This window comes from Exophiala spinifera (genome assembly GCF_000836115.1).
Source record: "Exophiala spinifera strain CBS 89968 unplaced genomic scaffold supercont1.10, whole genome shotgun sequence".
Lineage (NCBI taxonomy): Eukaryota > Fungi > Ascomycota > Eurotiomycetes > Chaetothyriales > Herpotrichiellaceae > Exophiala > Exophiala spinifera.
The window spans coordinates 375,502-389,904 of NW_015622522.1; the positions used below are offsets into that span (position 1 = coordinate 375,502).

Here is a 14,403-nt window from a genome sequence, read left to right on the forward strand (position 1 = left end):
CTTGGGTCCAAATGCGAGTCCCACGTCGACGTTTTCTGATTTTACGTCATGACTTTGAAGATCGACCGCACACTGTAGTGATCACCCGTGCGATGCAAGATGCGAGATCTGAGATGCTAGTCAGGCACCGGTACCCATGTTCAGGTACGAGTATAAGAGGGGTGGTAGATCTGACGATCTGCTATGGAGCCCTCCTGCGTCTGAAATCCCCGTGCTCTCCGTGTCTTTGCGCCCACGCTGTTAGTCCTACTTCAAACAGGCCACCGGTCGGGCTTTTAAGGTTTTAAAAGATGCCTCCGAAGAAAGATCAGGCTAACGAGGTGGATGAGCGTTCCAACATAAAGGAGGCAAATGGACTCAAGGAAACGGAGGAAGATGTCGAGACGGAGAATCAGGATGATGATGCACACGACTCTTCAGAGCCTGAAGCGTACGACGACCAGCAAGAAGTAGCTGAAGAAGCTCGCGCTGGACAAAAGCGCAAAGACCCACCCACCTCTCGAGACAAAGGCTCGTCGAAGAAGAAGAAGGAGGAGGAGGAGGCGAGTCAAGCGACAAACAGCGACCCCAGTACGAAACAGCTGTTGAACTTCCTACTCTCGGCCGACGCACTGCCGTATTGTTTCCCCGACGACGAACTCGAAGCAGCGGCGAAGAATACGAAGGGATTGAAAAGCTACTCTCGCACGTCGCCGACGTCTTTTACGGCGTTCGAACACCTCGTCTGCGCGCACCTGTTGAGCAAGCCGCTCAGCCACGCGCTGGGGATGAGGAGCATCCGGACGCTGCTCAACGAGCCGTACAACTTTAGCACGGCCGAGAGCATCGTCGACGCGGGCGAGGACAGGGTGTGGCAGGCTCTCGAGGACGCCAGGACCCAACATCGTCAGAAGACGGCGAGGTACCTCTTCGCCATGGCGCAGGAGTATGCCGACGACAATGGCGGCGACACCATGCTCGGCCTCGCGGAAAGGGCCAACGACGAAGGACCGAGCGGTGTCATCGCGTATATCAAGGACACGGTGCCTGGGTTGGGCGACGTCGGCGGACAGATCTTCTGCAGACGCATTCAGTGTGTGGACGGATGGGGAGATGCGCTGTGGCCGTATGCGGACACGAAGACGCTGCAAAGTCTGCAAGAGATTGGGATCGACGTTGAAAATGCCGACGACTTCCAGAGCACCCTGGAGAGTCTCGTCGATTGGCAGCGTGTAGGGGACATGGGGCTCCAGGAGCGCGACTTGAGCAGAGGCGAATTGACCGCCGAAGAGATGGAGACTCAGGTGCAGGCTGAGTTCGTCGTTGCCCTGGAGAGAGCCGTGGGATGTGTGTTGGAGGGCAAAGTCAACGAGCTGAGAAAGGCTGCTGCTATGGCATCATAGTAGGAGAAGGAGGAGGAGGAGGAGGAGGGAAAATGAGATAGACAGAGAAACAGTCCATGACCAAGTGCCCGAGACGAGGGCGTGATATGTAGCAACTTAAAAAGTACATTGTGTTCCCGTTTCGTCGAGAACCACCTTTGTTCGTCATGTCTCGTGTTCCGGGAGCTGCATCAAGGTTTGAAAATGGCCCAATTTGGATACCCTGAGACTCAGCCAAGGTGTGAATGCAGTTGCATAAGTACCCAAGGTCATGAAGGTTGGGAGACGATGTAGACGTCTACACTACTTGAAGGTACCGCAATAACCTGGATAACCCCCAAAGGAATGCTGTGGCAGCTGGGAGAAACCCCTTTTTTGTTGTTTTGTTTTGAAAAGAAAAACTTCCCACAGTCACATCCAGTCATTCATTTCCTGACCCCAATTATCCGCGTTGAAGAACAGCAGAGACTCTATCCCTTCTCCACGAAAGAATTCGGAAGACGAGCCTGTGAAATCGCGTACGAAAGCGGCGGCGGGCAGATCTCCGCCGTCAAATGGGGGCTCAGGACTCCCGCTCCACATGTCAGATGGGATTTCTGTATTTGTCGCCCTGCTTTGCGGAACTTGTTGGACCGGTCGTGGGGAATGGCGGCTACTAGGTCGATTTTTAATGTATCGCTCGCATAGAACAGTCAGGGCTGTCTTGCACCGTCGTGCAGACTCGCCGTACCGAGTATGGTAGGTCAAGATTTGAAATCCCTTCTGGATGAAGTCCGCTAGACTTGTGGTGGTGATTTCATCCGCCACTTCAGAGAAGATGTGTGCGGCAATGAGAATGGTCGTGGCTGTGTATACGTAGGTCACTATATGCCACCACTGGACTGCGACCCTAGCGCTTGGATTATCAGACAAAGAGCGTGCGTGGATCAGATCGAGAATCTGCTGCGCCGTACGGATACAAGTCAGCATGCCTTGGTGTGTGATGGCCTCGGCGAAGGAGCCCAAACTCAAATCCGTCCGCGTCGTTGCTGGATGTTTTGATCTCCTCGCCCGGTGCAGGAAGAATGGTCGGTAGAGAATAATGCGGATGTGCAAAAAACGTGCTCGTAGATGAACCAAAGGCCCGGATAATGGAGATTTACCCATTTTATCGGACGCTTCCACGAGCCTGTCGTCGAAGTGTAGGTGTGGAGGGAGTCCCTTGCGGAAGGTGTCCAGTTTATTGTCTATGTCTATGACATGGTTGATGTCAATGACTGTCTTGCCTTCATCTTGATGATCCAACACATCACCGAGAATGAGATGGAGCTGGCAGAATGCAAGGAAAAATGAGACGTTCGAGGGGTTTCCAGGAGCCTGGACGCCAAGGGTACCGTCATCAACGCTCGATCCCGTTGTCAAGTATTCGTCGTCAATGGCCGTAAATAGTGTAGCCTTTGTGGCAAGACTCTGAGCAATCTGTAGCGGTTGACCGGATATCATGGCAGTAATCCGATCCATGAGAATACAGCCATGCCACGCCCGCCGCGCAATCTCCCGCCGATACTGGCTCGGCAAACTGTCAATCCTCTCGGGCTTGTGCAAGCCAAGATTACGGGCTATCAGGATGCACAGGCCGACTAAAGAGGTGCATGCACGCACGTCATTGACGCTTTGAAACCACTGGGCTAACAGGAGCAATGCCCAAAGCAGATCGATGCGGTCAAGATCCAATAAGCATAGTTGCAGCAACCTCTTTGCGCGTAAGAAATAGGTTTCGGCCAATTGGGCTTGGTTCTCTGCCAAGTCTTCAGTATCGGATTGGTACACAAGGGCGAAGATGAGGTTGAGGTGTGCAAACTGGACTTGTTCGTCGGCGGCATCAAGCATGGTCTTTTCTTGACCATCCCATAAACTTTCGTACCAGTGCATGAATTTTAGCCGGTCAACCCATTGAATGTAGGCGTGCCTAAGAAAACTATCGATCAAGGTATCAGCGACCTTCCGGCTTGGGAGAACGTAGTCGGCCGAATGGGCGCGCTTTTGGGATATTGCAGGGCGGTCAAACGATAGCCTGTCGCCCGCTTCTTGCCTGTCTCTGATTTCGGGTCCGCTTCCGTCAATGAGATCGTCACTAGTCTCCGGGCCTGTGCCGGAAGACTCCCCGAAGACGGTGTTGAAGAAACTAGCAGAGTTAGAAGCAGCAAGAAGCCCAGCTTTCAGGATCCAGTTTCGTTCGCCTTCGACACCATGAACATTCGGAACGGGCTTGTCTTCGCCCTTGCCACGAACACTGTGTTCTGGGGTGTGCCCCGCTTGTCCCGGTGCTCTCGATGATGCCTTTGGAGTTGGATTGAATAGTAGAGGTGATGGTTGCTCCGCATACACACAGACATCGGCCACGTTTTTGCGTCTTAGACATGCTCCGCACTCTGTCAATCCAGTCAGGTTGATTAATGGATCCAACTTTGGACGCACTGCTTACTCGGACGTGCCCCATCACATCGTGTCTTCCTCAGCCTGCAAGTGTCGCAGGCCACCTCCACCTTGCGACGTTTCGACTTCGGGAGCGGAAACCTCCCACTCTCATCATCCCCAGCTGGAGCAATGCTCGTCCACATGATTAACCTTCCGCGAGGAGGCGGTGTCGATATAAATGGTGCACCATCAGCAGGGGTCCGGGGCTCGAAGAGCGAGAAGGGACGCGAGCTGAGGGGGTGGTGACCCTAGTAAGCGACGCTTCTTGTGCATATGCGAGGTTGTAACTAGTAGGTAATCACTCTCCATCACGCTCTCGGAAAATCAATTATCCGAGGTTGGTCACGCACTTACGGATAAACAGGTATATCCGTACTCCGCCTCGTCCCAATCTGAGTCGTGATCATTGATTGCAAGAACGGCTACGAGTATTATATCAGACATTCTTCATCGTCATTCTACTTGCAGTATTTCTCGAGCCAACCGCATTGCATCCTCAAAATTTTCACTTAGCCAAGCCACATATCCATATTGCCGGGTTTCATCGCTCCCTGCGTCTCGAAGTTCAATAGTTCCCTTAGGCCCAAATCGCATGAATCGCTCCGCCACCGTGTAAGATTCCCAAGGCACTTCGCCATAAGCAAAGCTCGTCCAGATTTCTGCCATGGTCTCGGCAATTCTCTGCGATTCAATGGGTAGGGAATCATTTTCCACTCCGTACATGTACATGGCGCATTGGCCGTGATATGACACGCCATAGGTTGGCCCTGGAAACGGGGATGGCTCTTCGAAATGGTAGAGGAATGCGTCGCCACCCCCCGAAGATTGAAAGGTCTCTGCGATGCGTGTGTTTGGGAAGTGAAACATGATTACAGACATGAAGCGCCGCATCGAATTTCGGTAGGTCTCCCATGGCTGTTCGTCGTCCCCAGTGAAGGCAAACAGGCGAAAGAAATCGCTCGCTTGTGTTTCCGAGAGTAATTCCCGAACCTTTTTTGCCAATTGCGAAGGCTTCCATCGCCTGGCAACCCCATCAAAAATGATGCCTTCGACGTTGGTATCTCCGACAATTAATGATAAACATCTTGTCTGATTCGGCTGTTGGAATGTCCAAGACTTGGGCAGCAAGACACCGTCGGCCATCGGGCCCATAGCCGCAGTCGAGTAACTTCGGAGGATCTCATGGGGTGGCAATGCCCTCAGTCTGTCCAGCCGCACCTTCGTTGGTTCTCCTGAAACGCCTACCTTGCTGCATAGATGGTCCCATGCCTGCTGATATTGTGCGAATGGGAGAGGCCCCAGGGTAGGAGCCGCGCCTGACATGCAAATGGCCCGGTCAAACATTGGCTCACCTGTCAAGATATGATCATGGACACTGGCACTGCCAGCACTGATTCCGAAGGCTGTCACACTTTCCGGATCACCACCAAAATCCTGGATGTGTTCTTGGACCCATTTCAGGGCATTGCGTTGGTCGACAAAACCAAAATTCCCGACAATCGAGTCTGCAATTGATTTTTTGCCATTGGAGCCTGCGACTTCAGGCCCAGACTCTTCTTTCATCTCTGCGAGAAGGTCTTCCGAGGCGGCAAAGCCAAGCGCCCCAAGGCGGTATCCCACCTGTACGAGAATTATGGGATGACCGGATTTCCTGGCCATGGAACAGAGACGGTGCGGGCGATACCGTGCCACCGAGTTGGCGCCGTATTTGAACCCACCGCTGGACATTTCTCAGTACATGACGTGAAAAGGCAATTGTGATGCTTACCCATGGATCCAGAACATGACAGGGATTCTTTCCCTGGTATGACCATTTTCAAATTGTTGCAAGCTCTCCCGTGGTACGCAAATGTTCAAATTGAGGCAGCTGAATTCATCGTCCCCCGGTGTCGGATCATTTGTTCCTCCACTCACAAGCACCTCGCCTTCTTCTTGAACACACCTTGGGCCGAACGCGGTGGCATTGAAGGGGTTTTGTAGAGAATGTTGGGGTTGACTGTGTGTCCATCGTTTGGTGACCGTTGCATATGGAATGCCTCTAAAATATGCCAGGGCATGGTCATCATCATACTCTCCGATTATTTCGCTTTGCAACGACGGAAGATACTGAGTGATCTTCATTTTAGCGGAGTGGTACGAGGACACTCAAGGTAGAATCAATGTCAAGAACGGAAGAAACTACACACCTTTCGATGAGTTTTGCAAATCAGTCGTTCCTGTGTGCCGCTGTTTCCATATCACGGCCAGGAACGGTCGCCCGCTATTCGGACACGGAACAAGTACGCATATGCGTGGAAGTGGAGAAGACGATCAAGAGGCGTGTCAGGGATAAGTTCTTTTCCGTCCATTTCTGGGTTCCTCTCGTGTTCTCGGGGGTGACAAGGAGGTCGATATTGGACTATGGCTCCGGCAGTTGATGTCCTCAGATGGAGAAGAGCTAAGTCCCTGAAAGTCGTACTGAACCCTCCAGCCAATTGCTTCTCGACATTGACACGGACAGGGACGGAACTGAAGTTTAAAACCACGCTAGGTTCCGTCTTGTCATTGCGCTCACCTCCAGTTTTGTGGAGAGACGGAGACCCCAGAATCACAACTCTGTGGAGGATAACACTACATGAACAGCTATTTAATGAAGGGGCAATGCTCCTCCAAGTCTAAATCGCCGAATCCTGCCGCTAGACGCCCAAAGAGTACGATTTTGTGACCGATACGACGTCCTATGATCTCGATCCCAATTGACAATGTCGATCACCGAAAAAGACATGTCCCTGCAGCATCAAGAGCAGACCGTAGAGTGTGAGGAGCTCAAACACAGATCAGACGAGGTGACAGACGGGGACTTGGCTCTCACCATCCTCCACACCCATTTCGAACCCTACACAAAAGAGGAAGAGAAAAGGGTCCTCCGTAAAATCGACATTAGACTGGCGCTGTTGATGCTGTTCGCCAATGGAATACAATTTGTGGACAAGTTGGTCAGTTCCGGATCTAGCTCATTGCTGCTGTGAACCTTGACTGACCGATCAATAAGACAATTTCACAGGCCGCCACCTATGGCCTGATCAAAGAAGCCCACCTTAAGGGCCAGGAGTTTTCGCTCCTCATCACAATCTTCTACATCGGATACCTCGTTGCGCAGTACCCAACTAATGTCCTCATGCAGCGTTTCCCAACCGGTAAATACATTACCGTCAACTTCGTCCTTTGGGGAATTACCTTGACATGCATGGGGGCTTGCAGGAGCTTCGGACCGTTCATGGTGACGCGGTTTCTGCTCGGTGTCTTTGAGTCCTGTCTAAATCCGGGCTTTGTCTTGATCACATCGTCCTGGTGGAAGCGGGAAGAGCAGCCTGCTCGAATCGCTATATGGTTCTGTGCCAACGGACTCATTTCAATCCCCTGCGGCTTCATTTTCTACGGTGTCGCCCACATGAATGCGAGGGGCCTGTTCCCTTACCAGTGGATGTTCATCTTCTTCGGAGTCTTCACTATTCTTTTTGGGACGACCTTGTGGTATTTACTACCGGACTCCCCAATCGCGGCCAGGTGGCTCAACGAGCGGGAACGGCTCATCGCGGTGGAGCGCCTCAAGTCGAACAAAACCGGAGTCAAGAATACTCACCACAAATGGCCCCAGGTCAAGGAGGCTCTACGCGATGCGAAGGTCTGGATGCTGGTCGCTGCTGTCTTTGTCCACAACATGACGAATAGCGTCCAGACCAACTTCACTGGGCTGATTATCAGAGGATTTGGATACTCGCCCTATCAAGCGGTCCTGCTCAGCATCCCCTCTGCAGCCATATTTGCCGTCACTATCTTGGTGGTGTCATTCTTTCTATCTTCCAAGTACGGCGAAGGAAAGCGCATCCTTGCCATCATCATCTGCTACATCCCAGGGGTCGTATCCTGCGCAATCCTGCACGCGTCTCCTTTGAACGAACATACCAAGGGGCTCCATCTGTTTGCGGTCTTCTTCCTCGGTTGTGTTGCAGCATGCGCTGGGATAATGTATTCTCTCTTAGCCTCCAACATTGCCGGATACACCAAAAAGACCGTCTCGGGTACACTCTTTTTCGTCAGCTTCTGCGTGGCAAATATCGTGTCTCCTCAAACATTCATCGCCAAAGAGGCTCCTCACTATAACACCGGCATCGCCGTCTCGTTGACAGCTTTCTGCCTCAATATCTGTCTCTTTGCTGTCCTGTATATCATCTACGCCGTTGAAAACAGGCGCCGTGACCAGTTGGAAGAAGGACAGGTCTGTGAGGACGACACTCGGGATTTGATCGACGCATTCAGTGATATGACGGATGGCGAGAACAAGAGAATGAGATATAAGCTATGACCAACGACCAAGCAAGCGTGTGCACCGAGGTAGTCAAGATGCATTTAAAGGCTAGACTGGGCCACGGTTTCGATACGGCGAACGGGGAACGAGTCTCGAAAGTGTTCACAAAAATGAAATGTTTGCAGTCAACCGATTCGATCGTTAGGCTAGCTGAAAACTGGGCAGCCCATACATACTTCGGCACCCTTAGCTTTGCTGCGGTGAAGAGCTTAGCACTGGAGTCTTTTGGAGGCTCGTTCACTCCGACGCATCTTACGCAGACGAACTATTTGCTCACCCCGGCGACTTCGTCAAACCAAGCCAACTTCCCTGGTTGCGTGCATTTTCAAGAATAGCATGCTCCATTCTTTACTGCAATCGTCCTCTCGTCTGGCCGCGCCTAGAGAATGGTGAGTGTTATTACAGACTGACTGTGTCTGATTCAATGGGGTCTGCTCTGCTCATTTGTCGAGACTGTGCCTGATTTAAACGCTTGAACAAGGGGCATTCAAGGATAAAAGGTGCTTTTCGGAGGCTCATCAATTAGCTTTGATTGAGAGAAGTGGTCAGGATCAAGCTCAATGCAAACGAAGAAGATCTTGTGGATAACTATCAAGGAGAAGTCGTGGACTGGTACTGTCTCTGGCTTTGTTAATACACTCCGTTCGGGATTGAGACTCGACACTTCTTACAGCAGTTCAAGCCGATGGCACAGCAAGGGGAATTGGAAGATAGCCTGGGGTCAAAAGATGTCAAAAATATATGTGCAGGTGCGAGGCCATTGATGACAAGATTCTCCACTGATTCAATGTGAAGGAGAAAGAGCAGACCCTGAGATGGTCCTTTCCCTTGATATCGGTTGGAGGTCTCTTTACGTGTCTGATCACTTTGCTGCACACGAGGTCTGACGATTTGAAGCCTTTTCTTGACAACTTAGGAACCTCGTAAGAAACAGAATGGGTCTGGTCGGTGTTGAATTTCCTGCTGACCTCCCTTTTCAACTTTAGCCAAATCACTCCCTTTATTCAAGACGTACTCTTCAGCGGCGACCCGTATTAGCATTACCAACTGATTCTTCCCAAGTCCTGGGCATGGTCTCAAGGCTCTCTCTGAGTTCCTTGTACCTCTATTTGGAGCTGCGTGTCAGCCTCCAGGAAAAACAAATACTAGAATTTATGGTGAACGTACCGTTGCAGCCATTTTCTCGGTATAGTCGCAGATTTTCCCCCTCAAGTCCTCGATCTCGGGGAGCTTTTTGTTGATGTCTTCCTGCGAACTCTCGTTGGGACGGAATGTTTCAAGCCAGTTAGCCCCGGGACTGATCAAGTCATTATGAATGTCGTTGTAAAGCTCCGCTACTTTCGAAACGAAGAGAAACCTTATTTTCATTGCATAGGCACCATCCAGGATTTCCTGCGGGTCGTGAGTAAGCGACCTAAGCTTTCCTTGAATCAAACTAAATGCCGCACCTTTTTGATATAAGGGTCTGCTCGTTCTTCCCTGTGGGTAGCTGGATCGAGCGTGAGGCTCTTCCCGCTATCTGCGATGATGACCATCTTCTGAAGCTTGATCAACAATGTCAAGAACATGTTGACACGCTGTTGCAGTTGATCCAGTCGCCCGAGGGCTTGCCTCACAATGCTGGCGACTTGGGCCTTGAAAAGATGGGTCAGCCGCTTCATCGTGTGAATCTATCAATGGAGAGCCCTACAATGGTCAGATCTTTACTGGAAAGGTCTTCTAGGATGTCCCTCAAGGCAGAAGCCTCCCGTTCCACGCGTTGAACAGCTGCCGTTTTCTCTTGTGCCGCAGATGTAAGAATAAGATATTCCACACTCAACCCTACGCAGGTGAATAGAACCACTTGTGGCGTTAATCCTATGGCCGCGGCGCTTGTCAATGCTGCACCCACTCCTGTAATAGTCACTGTGTTTCCGAGGGAAGTCAGTATGTGTCAAGGAACTCAATGTGCGACTTACTTGGTATTCCGTTGATAAGATTTTCAAAAAGTTTCAAGCCTCTCCCAATCCGTAACTCAAACTCTTCCAATTCCTGCCTCTTTGTCTCCATTTCTTTTTGATTCTGGACCCTCTCCAACTCACACTGTCTCAGTCGATCCTTGTTTGTCTTCTGTTTCTGCTTATTTGACACTAACTTAACAGTCAGCCAAGTCTCGGTGCGGAGGGCTAGAAAGGGTTAAGTTACCGTATTCATTGTTCAAGGAACCCAGAATGTTCTGTGTGAGCTCCCTCCACGCCTCGAAATCTCTTCTAACATCTGTCAAGATGTTAACAGAACCTGTTGACTTTTCAATACAGTTCGATATGTAGCGTTTAAGCTGCCGATCTCGAGCTTCCGGCTGATTTGGATCGAGATACCTCATCATAGACTCGATCTGTAGATGTTGTCAGACACCATGTGTCAAACTCTAGCTGTCAGAATCGAACTCACCAGGCCACCAGGTCCTCCTAGCTCACTAGCCGAGCGGCAGATGTCTTCCATTCTCTCTCCAGTCCTTCGGAGGGTATGGATCCCAACTGCGGCGCAGTTCTTCATTTCTGCGTAGAGGTTCTGTTGAACAAGGCTGAGTTGTGACGGGGTCATTACAACCTCCATACTTGCGCCGAACGCCTCCGCGGAACTTCGCCGCCTAGAACGCTCCTTTTGCAAACCTTGCAACACCATGAATTCACTCACTTTAGTCACATTTTCGCTATATCATAGTCCTCAGGATGGAGGAACAGGACCTCCCCGACACAAGGACGCCGGCCCCCGACGAGGACCTCATCGGTCGCCGCCGATGCCCGGGAGAAAAACCTCTCCACCAAGACGAGAAAACTTTCACTCCTTTAACATATAAATAGATAGAACAGCGACCTCCTAGTCCTGGAGGTCAGACTCGTCAATACATCCCATTTAGCCCCCCGACATCGCCTAGAACTGAGTGTTGCACAACAGGTTCCCATATCTTGTACAAAATATTTCTGTCAGCTCCTTTGACACACGAGAGCGTGGACTTGCTTAGTACACGTACTCTATGCCTGGACCTGACAAGTTAAGGGTGATAGTTTCAGGGTTGGACAGTACCAAAAGTGCTTCGGCCAAGATGAGAATACAATCCGGAGCAGCTTTGAGATTGAGGTGCCATTCACGAGCGGCGAATTGCCTCTGCAAATCGGAATGGGCTTGCAATGAGTTCCAATTGGTGTCTGCGGAATCAGACATGCTAAAAGATCCGAGAGCAATGAAGCTGTTGCTCGAAAGGAAAATCTTTGCAGAAGAAGGATTAAATCCACGTGTGAGGCGGGGTTCTGTACATTTATACCTATCTTAAGGTAGCCTGCGTGGGCGAAATCGGACGCACATTCAGTGAAATCGAGTCTCGTGGCCTGGAGAGCGACTCCCTCCATGTCACGCCCCTCAGATGTGATATACTACACCAACCTGCTGGCCGAGCTAGCAAAAGTAGTCTTGGCTGTGGCTTTCATTAGCTCGGTTATGACGGACTGTGTTTAGTTGTGTCACCCCAAATGGGCGTTCTGCGTCCGGAGGGGGCCAAACACGACTTGAGAACACGACTGGGAAACCCTTGCGAATGTCCCGGGTCCAACGTCCAGTTCAACGAGACGGCAAGAAAATGACGGTTATCGCCCAGCGCTCGCCAAACGCCATGCAAAGTAATTCTCTGTGCCATTTCCAGGGACCTGAAATATCTTCAACTTTTCACACTCAACTCCTCGGCCAACATTATGACTCTCGCCAAACGATCACAGGTCGGTTCATTCAGGGCATCGGCACTTTACAGAAGCAGATATTGCAGGAAAGTCCAGAGAGCAGCACTTCTGAACTAATTCTGCGCCATATCCACTTTTATTATCAGTGGTATCCTAGTAAACCACAGGCAATCTATCATCATACCCTGAGCCTCTCACAAGTATTCGATGTCATTGACGAGGGACTGAATCTATTTGTCGCCGGGAATCCGGGTGCCTTCTCTAAGTTCCAGGAAGCTTGCAACGGAGCTGAAACATTATTCAGACACCAACCTTTCCAGATCATTGTGCAATTCAGTGCATGCTTCTCTCAGTTGAAATGGTCCAACTACCCCGACTTCCGAGAGGCACTCATGCGCTACCTCGCAAGAATGGCCATCGGAGTGCTTGGACAGAACCATTATCTGCCCAAGATACTCAAGCTTATACCACGTGAGCACACATCTGCGGGTCTCAGCTCTCGAGTCATCCGCATTACTACGGATACTACATTTTCGCAATTTCAAGGCTCGAGTACCGATTTGTTGAATTGCATGCCGCATTTGAGATTGCTCGTTGGCAGAATGCATCGCGACACGGGCGAAGAATCTACTCTACTAAGGAACTTGAGCCAGGATGTACTCATAACGAATCTTCTTGGCCATGACACCCCCAAAGATGTTTCCTTGCTGTACAAACTTGGGTATCTGAGACTTTCACAGAATCGCCTTGATGAAGCCGAGGAATTGTTGACGGAGTCCTTAGCATTGGCTGGGCAGAGTCCAGACGCCAGTGGAGCGAGGATCTCGAAGGTCTATATGTTGACTCTCAGCTGCCTGGGCGTTCTCTTCGGGAGAAGAGGAGATTTGATCACGCAGACCCGATACTACCGATTGGCGCTGGAATGGAGCACTAGTGTTGTCCCAAACGAAGCCTTGAATGGGGAGGATAAGCGTAGACGCATGAAGTGGTTGGATGACATCGTGAGATATCATACTCTGAACGGAGAGGAACTAGAGGTGCAAAGTCTACGTGAGCAATATTACGATCTCTAGGCTGAGTTGATCACACGGAGTTTGGAAATTTGGGTGGGTCACGTGCCGGTGCCTGAATATAGCAATATCTCAGTATGATTCCGTACCATGAACGACCATTAGCCACGCTTGTGTTGTCGATGGTGTCTGAAAGCGGAAATGGATTTTGATGAGGTCAAAATCTGCCGCTAAGTATATTACTATTCGAGGTTCTAAGAGAGATGTCTGGGACGGAGAATAGTCTATATTACGTAATCCTACCGGTGCTCTCCCTTCGCTCTCCCTTCGCTCTCTTGTTGTTCTTTATGGGTCCAGTATGGCTTGCTGTCGAGGTACGAGGCACGTAGTATGACCACGCCAATTACGTTGTGCCCATGAGAGGCCCTTCTCCAAGTTGCCTACATGAGCAGAAGTTTCACCCCGTCTTTCATCGGATGTGGGATCTCCTTTGTGGGGCTCTCCGAGTCCAAGGGGGAGAATGTGGGGTGGAAGCGAAGTAGCCATCATCAACAGCCCGAATAGCTTTGAATGAGGTTGTTGTTTTGTTCTGTGCGTGTTTTGAAGCTTGCACCACCATCAACGACGGGTTGATAACATCGTTCGTTGAGATACTGGACTGGTTCGCTCTCTTTGGGTAGTCCCCCCCAGCAACAACTACAATGACTTCGACGCTCAACCACCCGACCCTCGGCGAAATCACAGGCCGCGATGGCGACGGGGTCACCCAATTCCTCGGAGTCCAGTATGCGACTCTCGAGAACCGCTTCGCTGAAGCTCAAGTCAAGTCCAGCTACTCTACCCCCCTAAACGCCACGGCTCACGGCCCGTCGTCCTTTGGGCCCGTGGACGCCTTTGACAATGAAATGCTCTTCATCCAGCAAACGGTGCCGAAGCCGCCGACGAACCACTCGGATCTGGAGTGTTTGAATCTGAACATCACCGTGCCCAAGACGACACAGAAGAAGATCCCAGTCTTTGTCTGGATGCACGGCGGTGGGTTCTTGCTGGGCGGCAACTCGTGGCCGCACTACGATCATGCGAAGATCGTCAAACTGGCAAATGAGAACGGTGTTCCAGTTATTGGGATAGGCATCAAGTAAGTCTTCGGCTGAAGCCTTCTTTGCCACGAACAATCTGTTTCAATCGTGGGAGCCGACTGGGATACTTATTGTTGACAGCTTCCGCCTTGGATTCGCTGGGTTTATGACCTCGGAAGAACTACGATCCAAAGGGTTCAAAACCAACAATCAACTCCGTGATCAGAGAGCAGCGTATATATGGGTCAAGCAGTACATTGAAGGATTTGGAGGCGATCCTGATAATATTACTGTGATAGGTGAAAGTGCTGGGGCAGGTATGCTGTTGATCCATACGAACTCCACATCCGTCCTTCTTTATCTATCTCTCCTTCAGAGACACATACCTCTACACACACACACACACACACACACACACACACACACACACACACA

The 14,403-nt window shown here is 50.8% G+C and overlaps 7 protein-coding genes across 7 annotated transcripts in view; 4 read left to right on the top strand and 3 right to left on the bottom strand.

Annotated features, from left to right (window-relative positions):
* Nucleotides 1-290: 290 nt before the first annotated feature.
* PV08_11807 (uncharacterized protein) lies at nucleotides 291-1,382 on the top strand (the record flags this gene model as incomplete). Its single annotated transcript, XM_016386115.1, has 1 exon — nucleotides 291-1,382. The coding sequence occupies one exon, from the start codon at nucleotides 291-293 to the stop codon at nucleotides 1,380-1,382; it is 1,092 nt and encodes a 363-aa protein (XP_016230247.1).
* Nucleotides 1,383-1,772: 390 nt separating this feature from the next.
* Nucleotides 1,773-3,961, bottom strand: PV08_11808 (uncharacterized protein; the record flags this gene model as incomplete). The annotated part of the gene is made up of 2 exons (XM_016386116.1): nucleotides 1,773-3,772; nucleotides 3,826-3,961. 2 exons carry the CDS (start codon nucleotides 3,959-3,961, stop codon nucleotides 1,773-1,775), a joined length of 2,136 nt encoding a protein of 711 aa, XP_016230248.1.
* Nucleotides 3,962-4,271: 310 nt separating this feature from the next.
* PV08_11809 (uncharacterized protein) lies at nucleotides 4,272-5,939 on the bottom strand (the record flags this gene model as incomplete). Its single annotated transcript, XM_016386117.1, has 2 exons — nucleotides 4,272-5,538; nucleotides 5,587-5,939. 2 exons carry the CDS (start codon nucleotides 5,937-5,939, stop codon nucleotides 4,272-4,274), a joined length of 1,620 nt encoding a protein of 539 aa, XP_016230249.1.
* Nucleotides 5,940-6,559: 620 nt separating this feature from the next.
* PV08_11810 (uncharacterized protein) lies at nucleotides 6,560-8,163 on the top strand (the record flags this gene model as incomplete). The annotated part of the gene is made up of 2 exons (XM_016386118.1): nucleotides 6,560-6,793; nucleotides 6,850-8,163. 2 exons carry the CDS (start codon nucleotides 6,560-6,562, stop codon nucleotides 8,161-8,163), a joined length of 1,548 nt encoding a protein of 515 aa, XP_016230250.1.
* A 1,021-nt stretch (nucleotides 8,164-9,184) lies between these two features.
* Nucleotides 9,185-10,761, bottom strand: PV08_11811 (uncharacterized protein; the record flags this gene model as incomplete). Its single annotated transcript, XM_016386119.1, has 7 exons — nucleotides 9,185-9,271; nucleotides 9,334-9,558; nucleotides 9,615-9,800; nucleotides 9,857-10,059; nucleotides 10,125-10,295; nucleotides 10,351-10,540; nucleotides 10,597-10,761. 7 exons carry the CDS (start codon nucleotides 10,759-10,761, stop codon nucleotides 9,185-9,187), a joined length of 1,227 nt encoding a protein of 408 aa, XP_016230251.1.
* Nucleotides 10,762-11,740: 979 nt separating this feature from the next.
* On the top strand, nucleotides 11,741-12,952 carry PV08_11812 (uncharacterized protein; the record flags this gene model as incomplete). The annotated part of the gene is made up of 1 exon (XM_016386120.1): nucleotides 11,741-12,952. The coding sequence occupies one exon, from the start codon at nucleotides 11,741-11,743 to the stop codon at nucleotides 12,950-12,952; it is 1,212 nt and encodes a 403-aa protein (XP_016230252.1).
* A 638-nt stretch (nucleotides 12,953-13,590) lies between these two features.
* Nucleotides 13,591-14,403, top strand: part of PV08_11813 (uncharacterized protein) — a gene marked incomplete at both ends in the record, with an annotated part of 2,218 nt that continues 1,405 nt past the window's right edge. Inside the window, 2 exons of the mRNA XM_016386121.1 lie at nucleotides 13,591-14,027; nucleotides 14,110-14,285. Coding sequence (XP_016230253.1) covers nucleotides 13,591-14,027; nucleotides 14,110-14,285 — 613 coding nt within the window. The remainder of the gene's footprint in view (nucleotides 14,028-14,109; nucleotides 14,286-14,403) is intronic.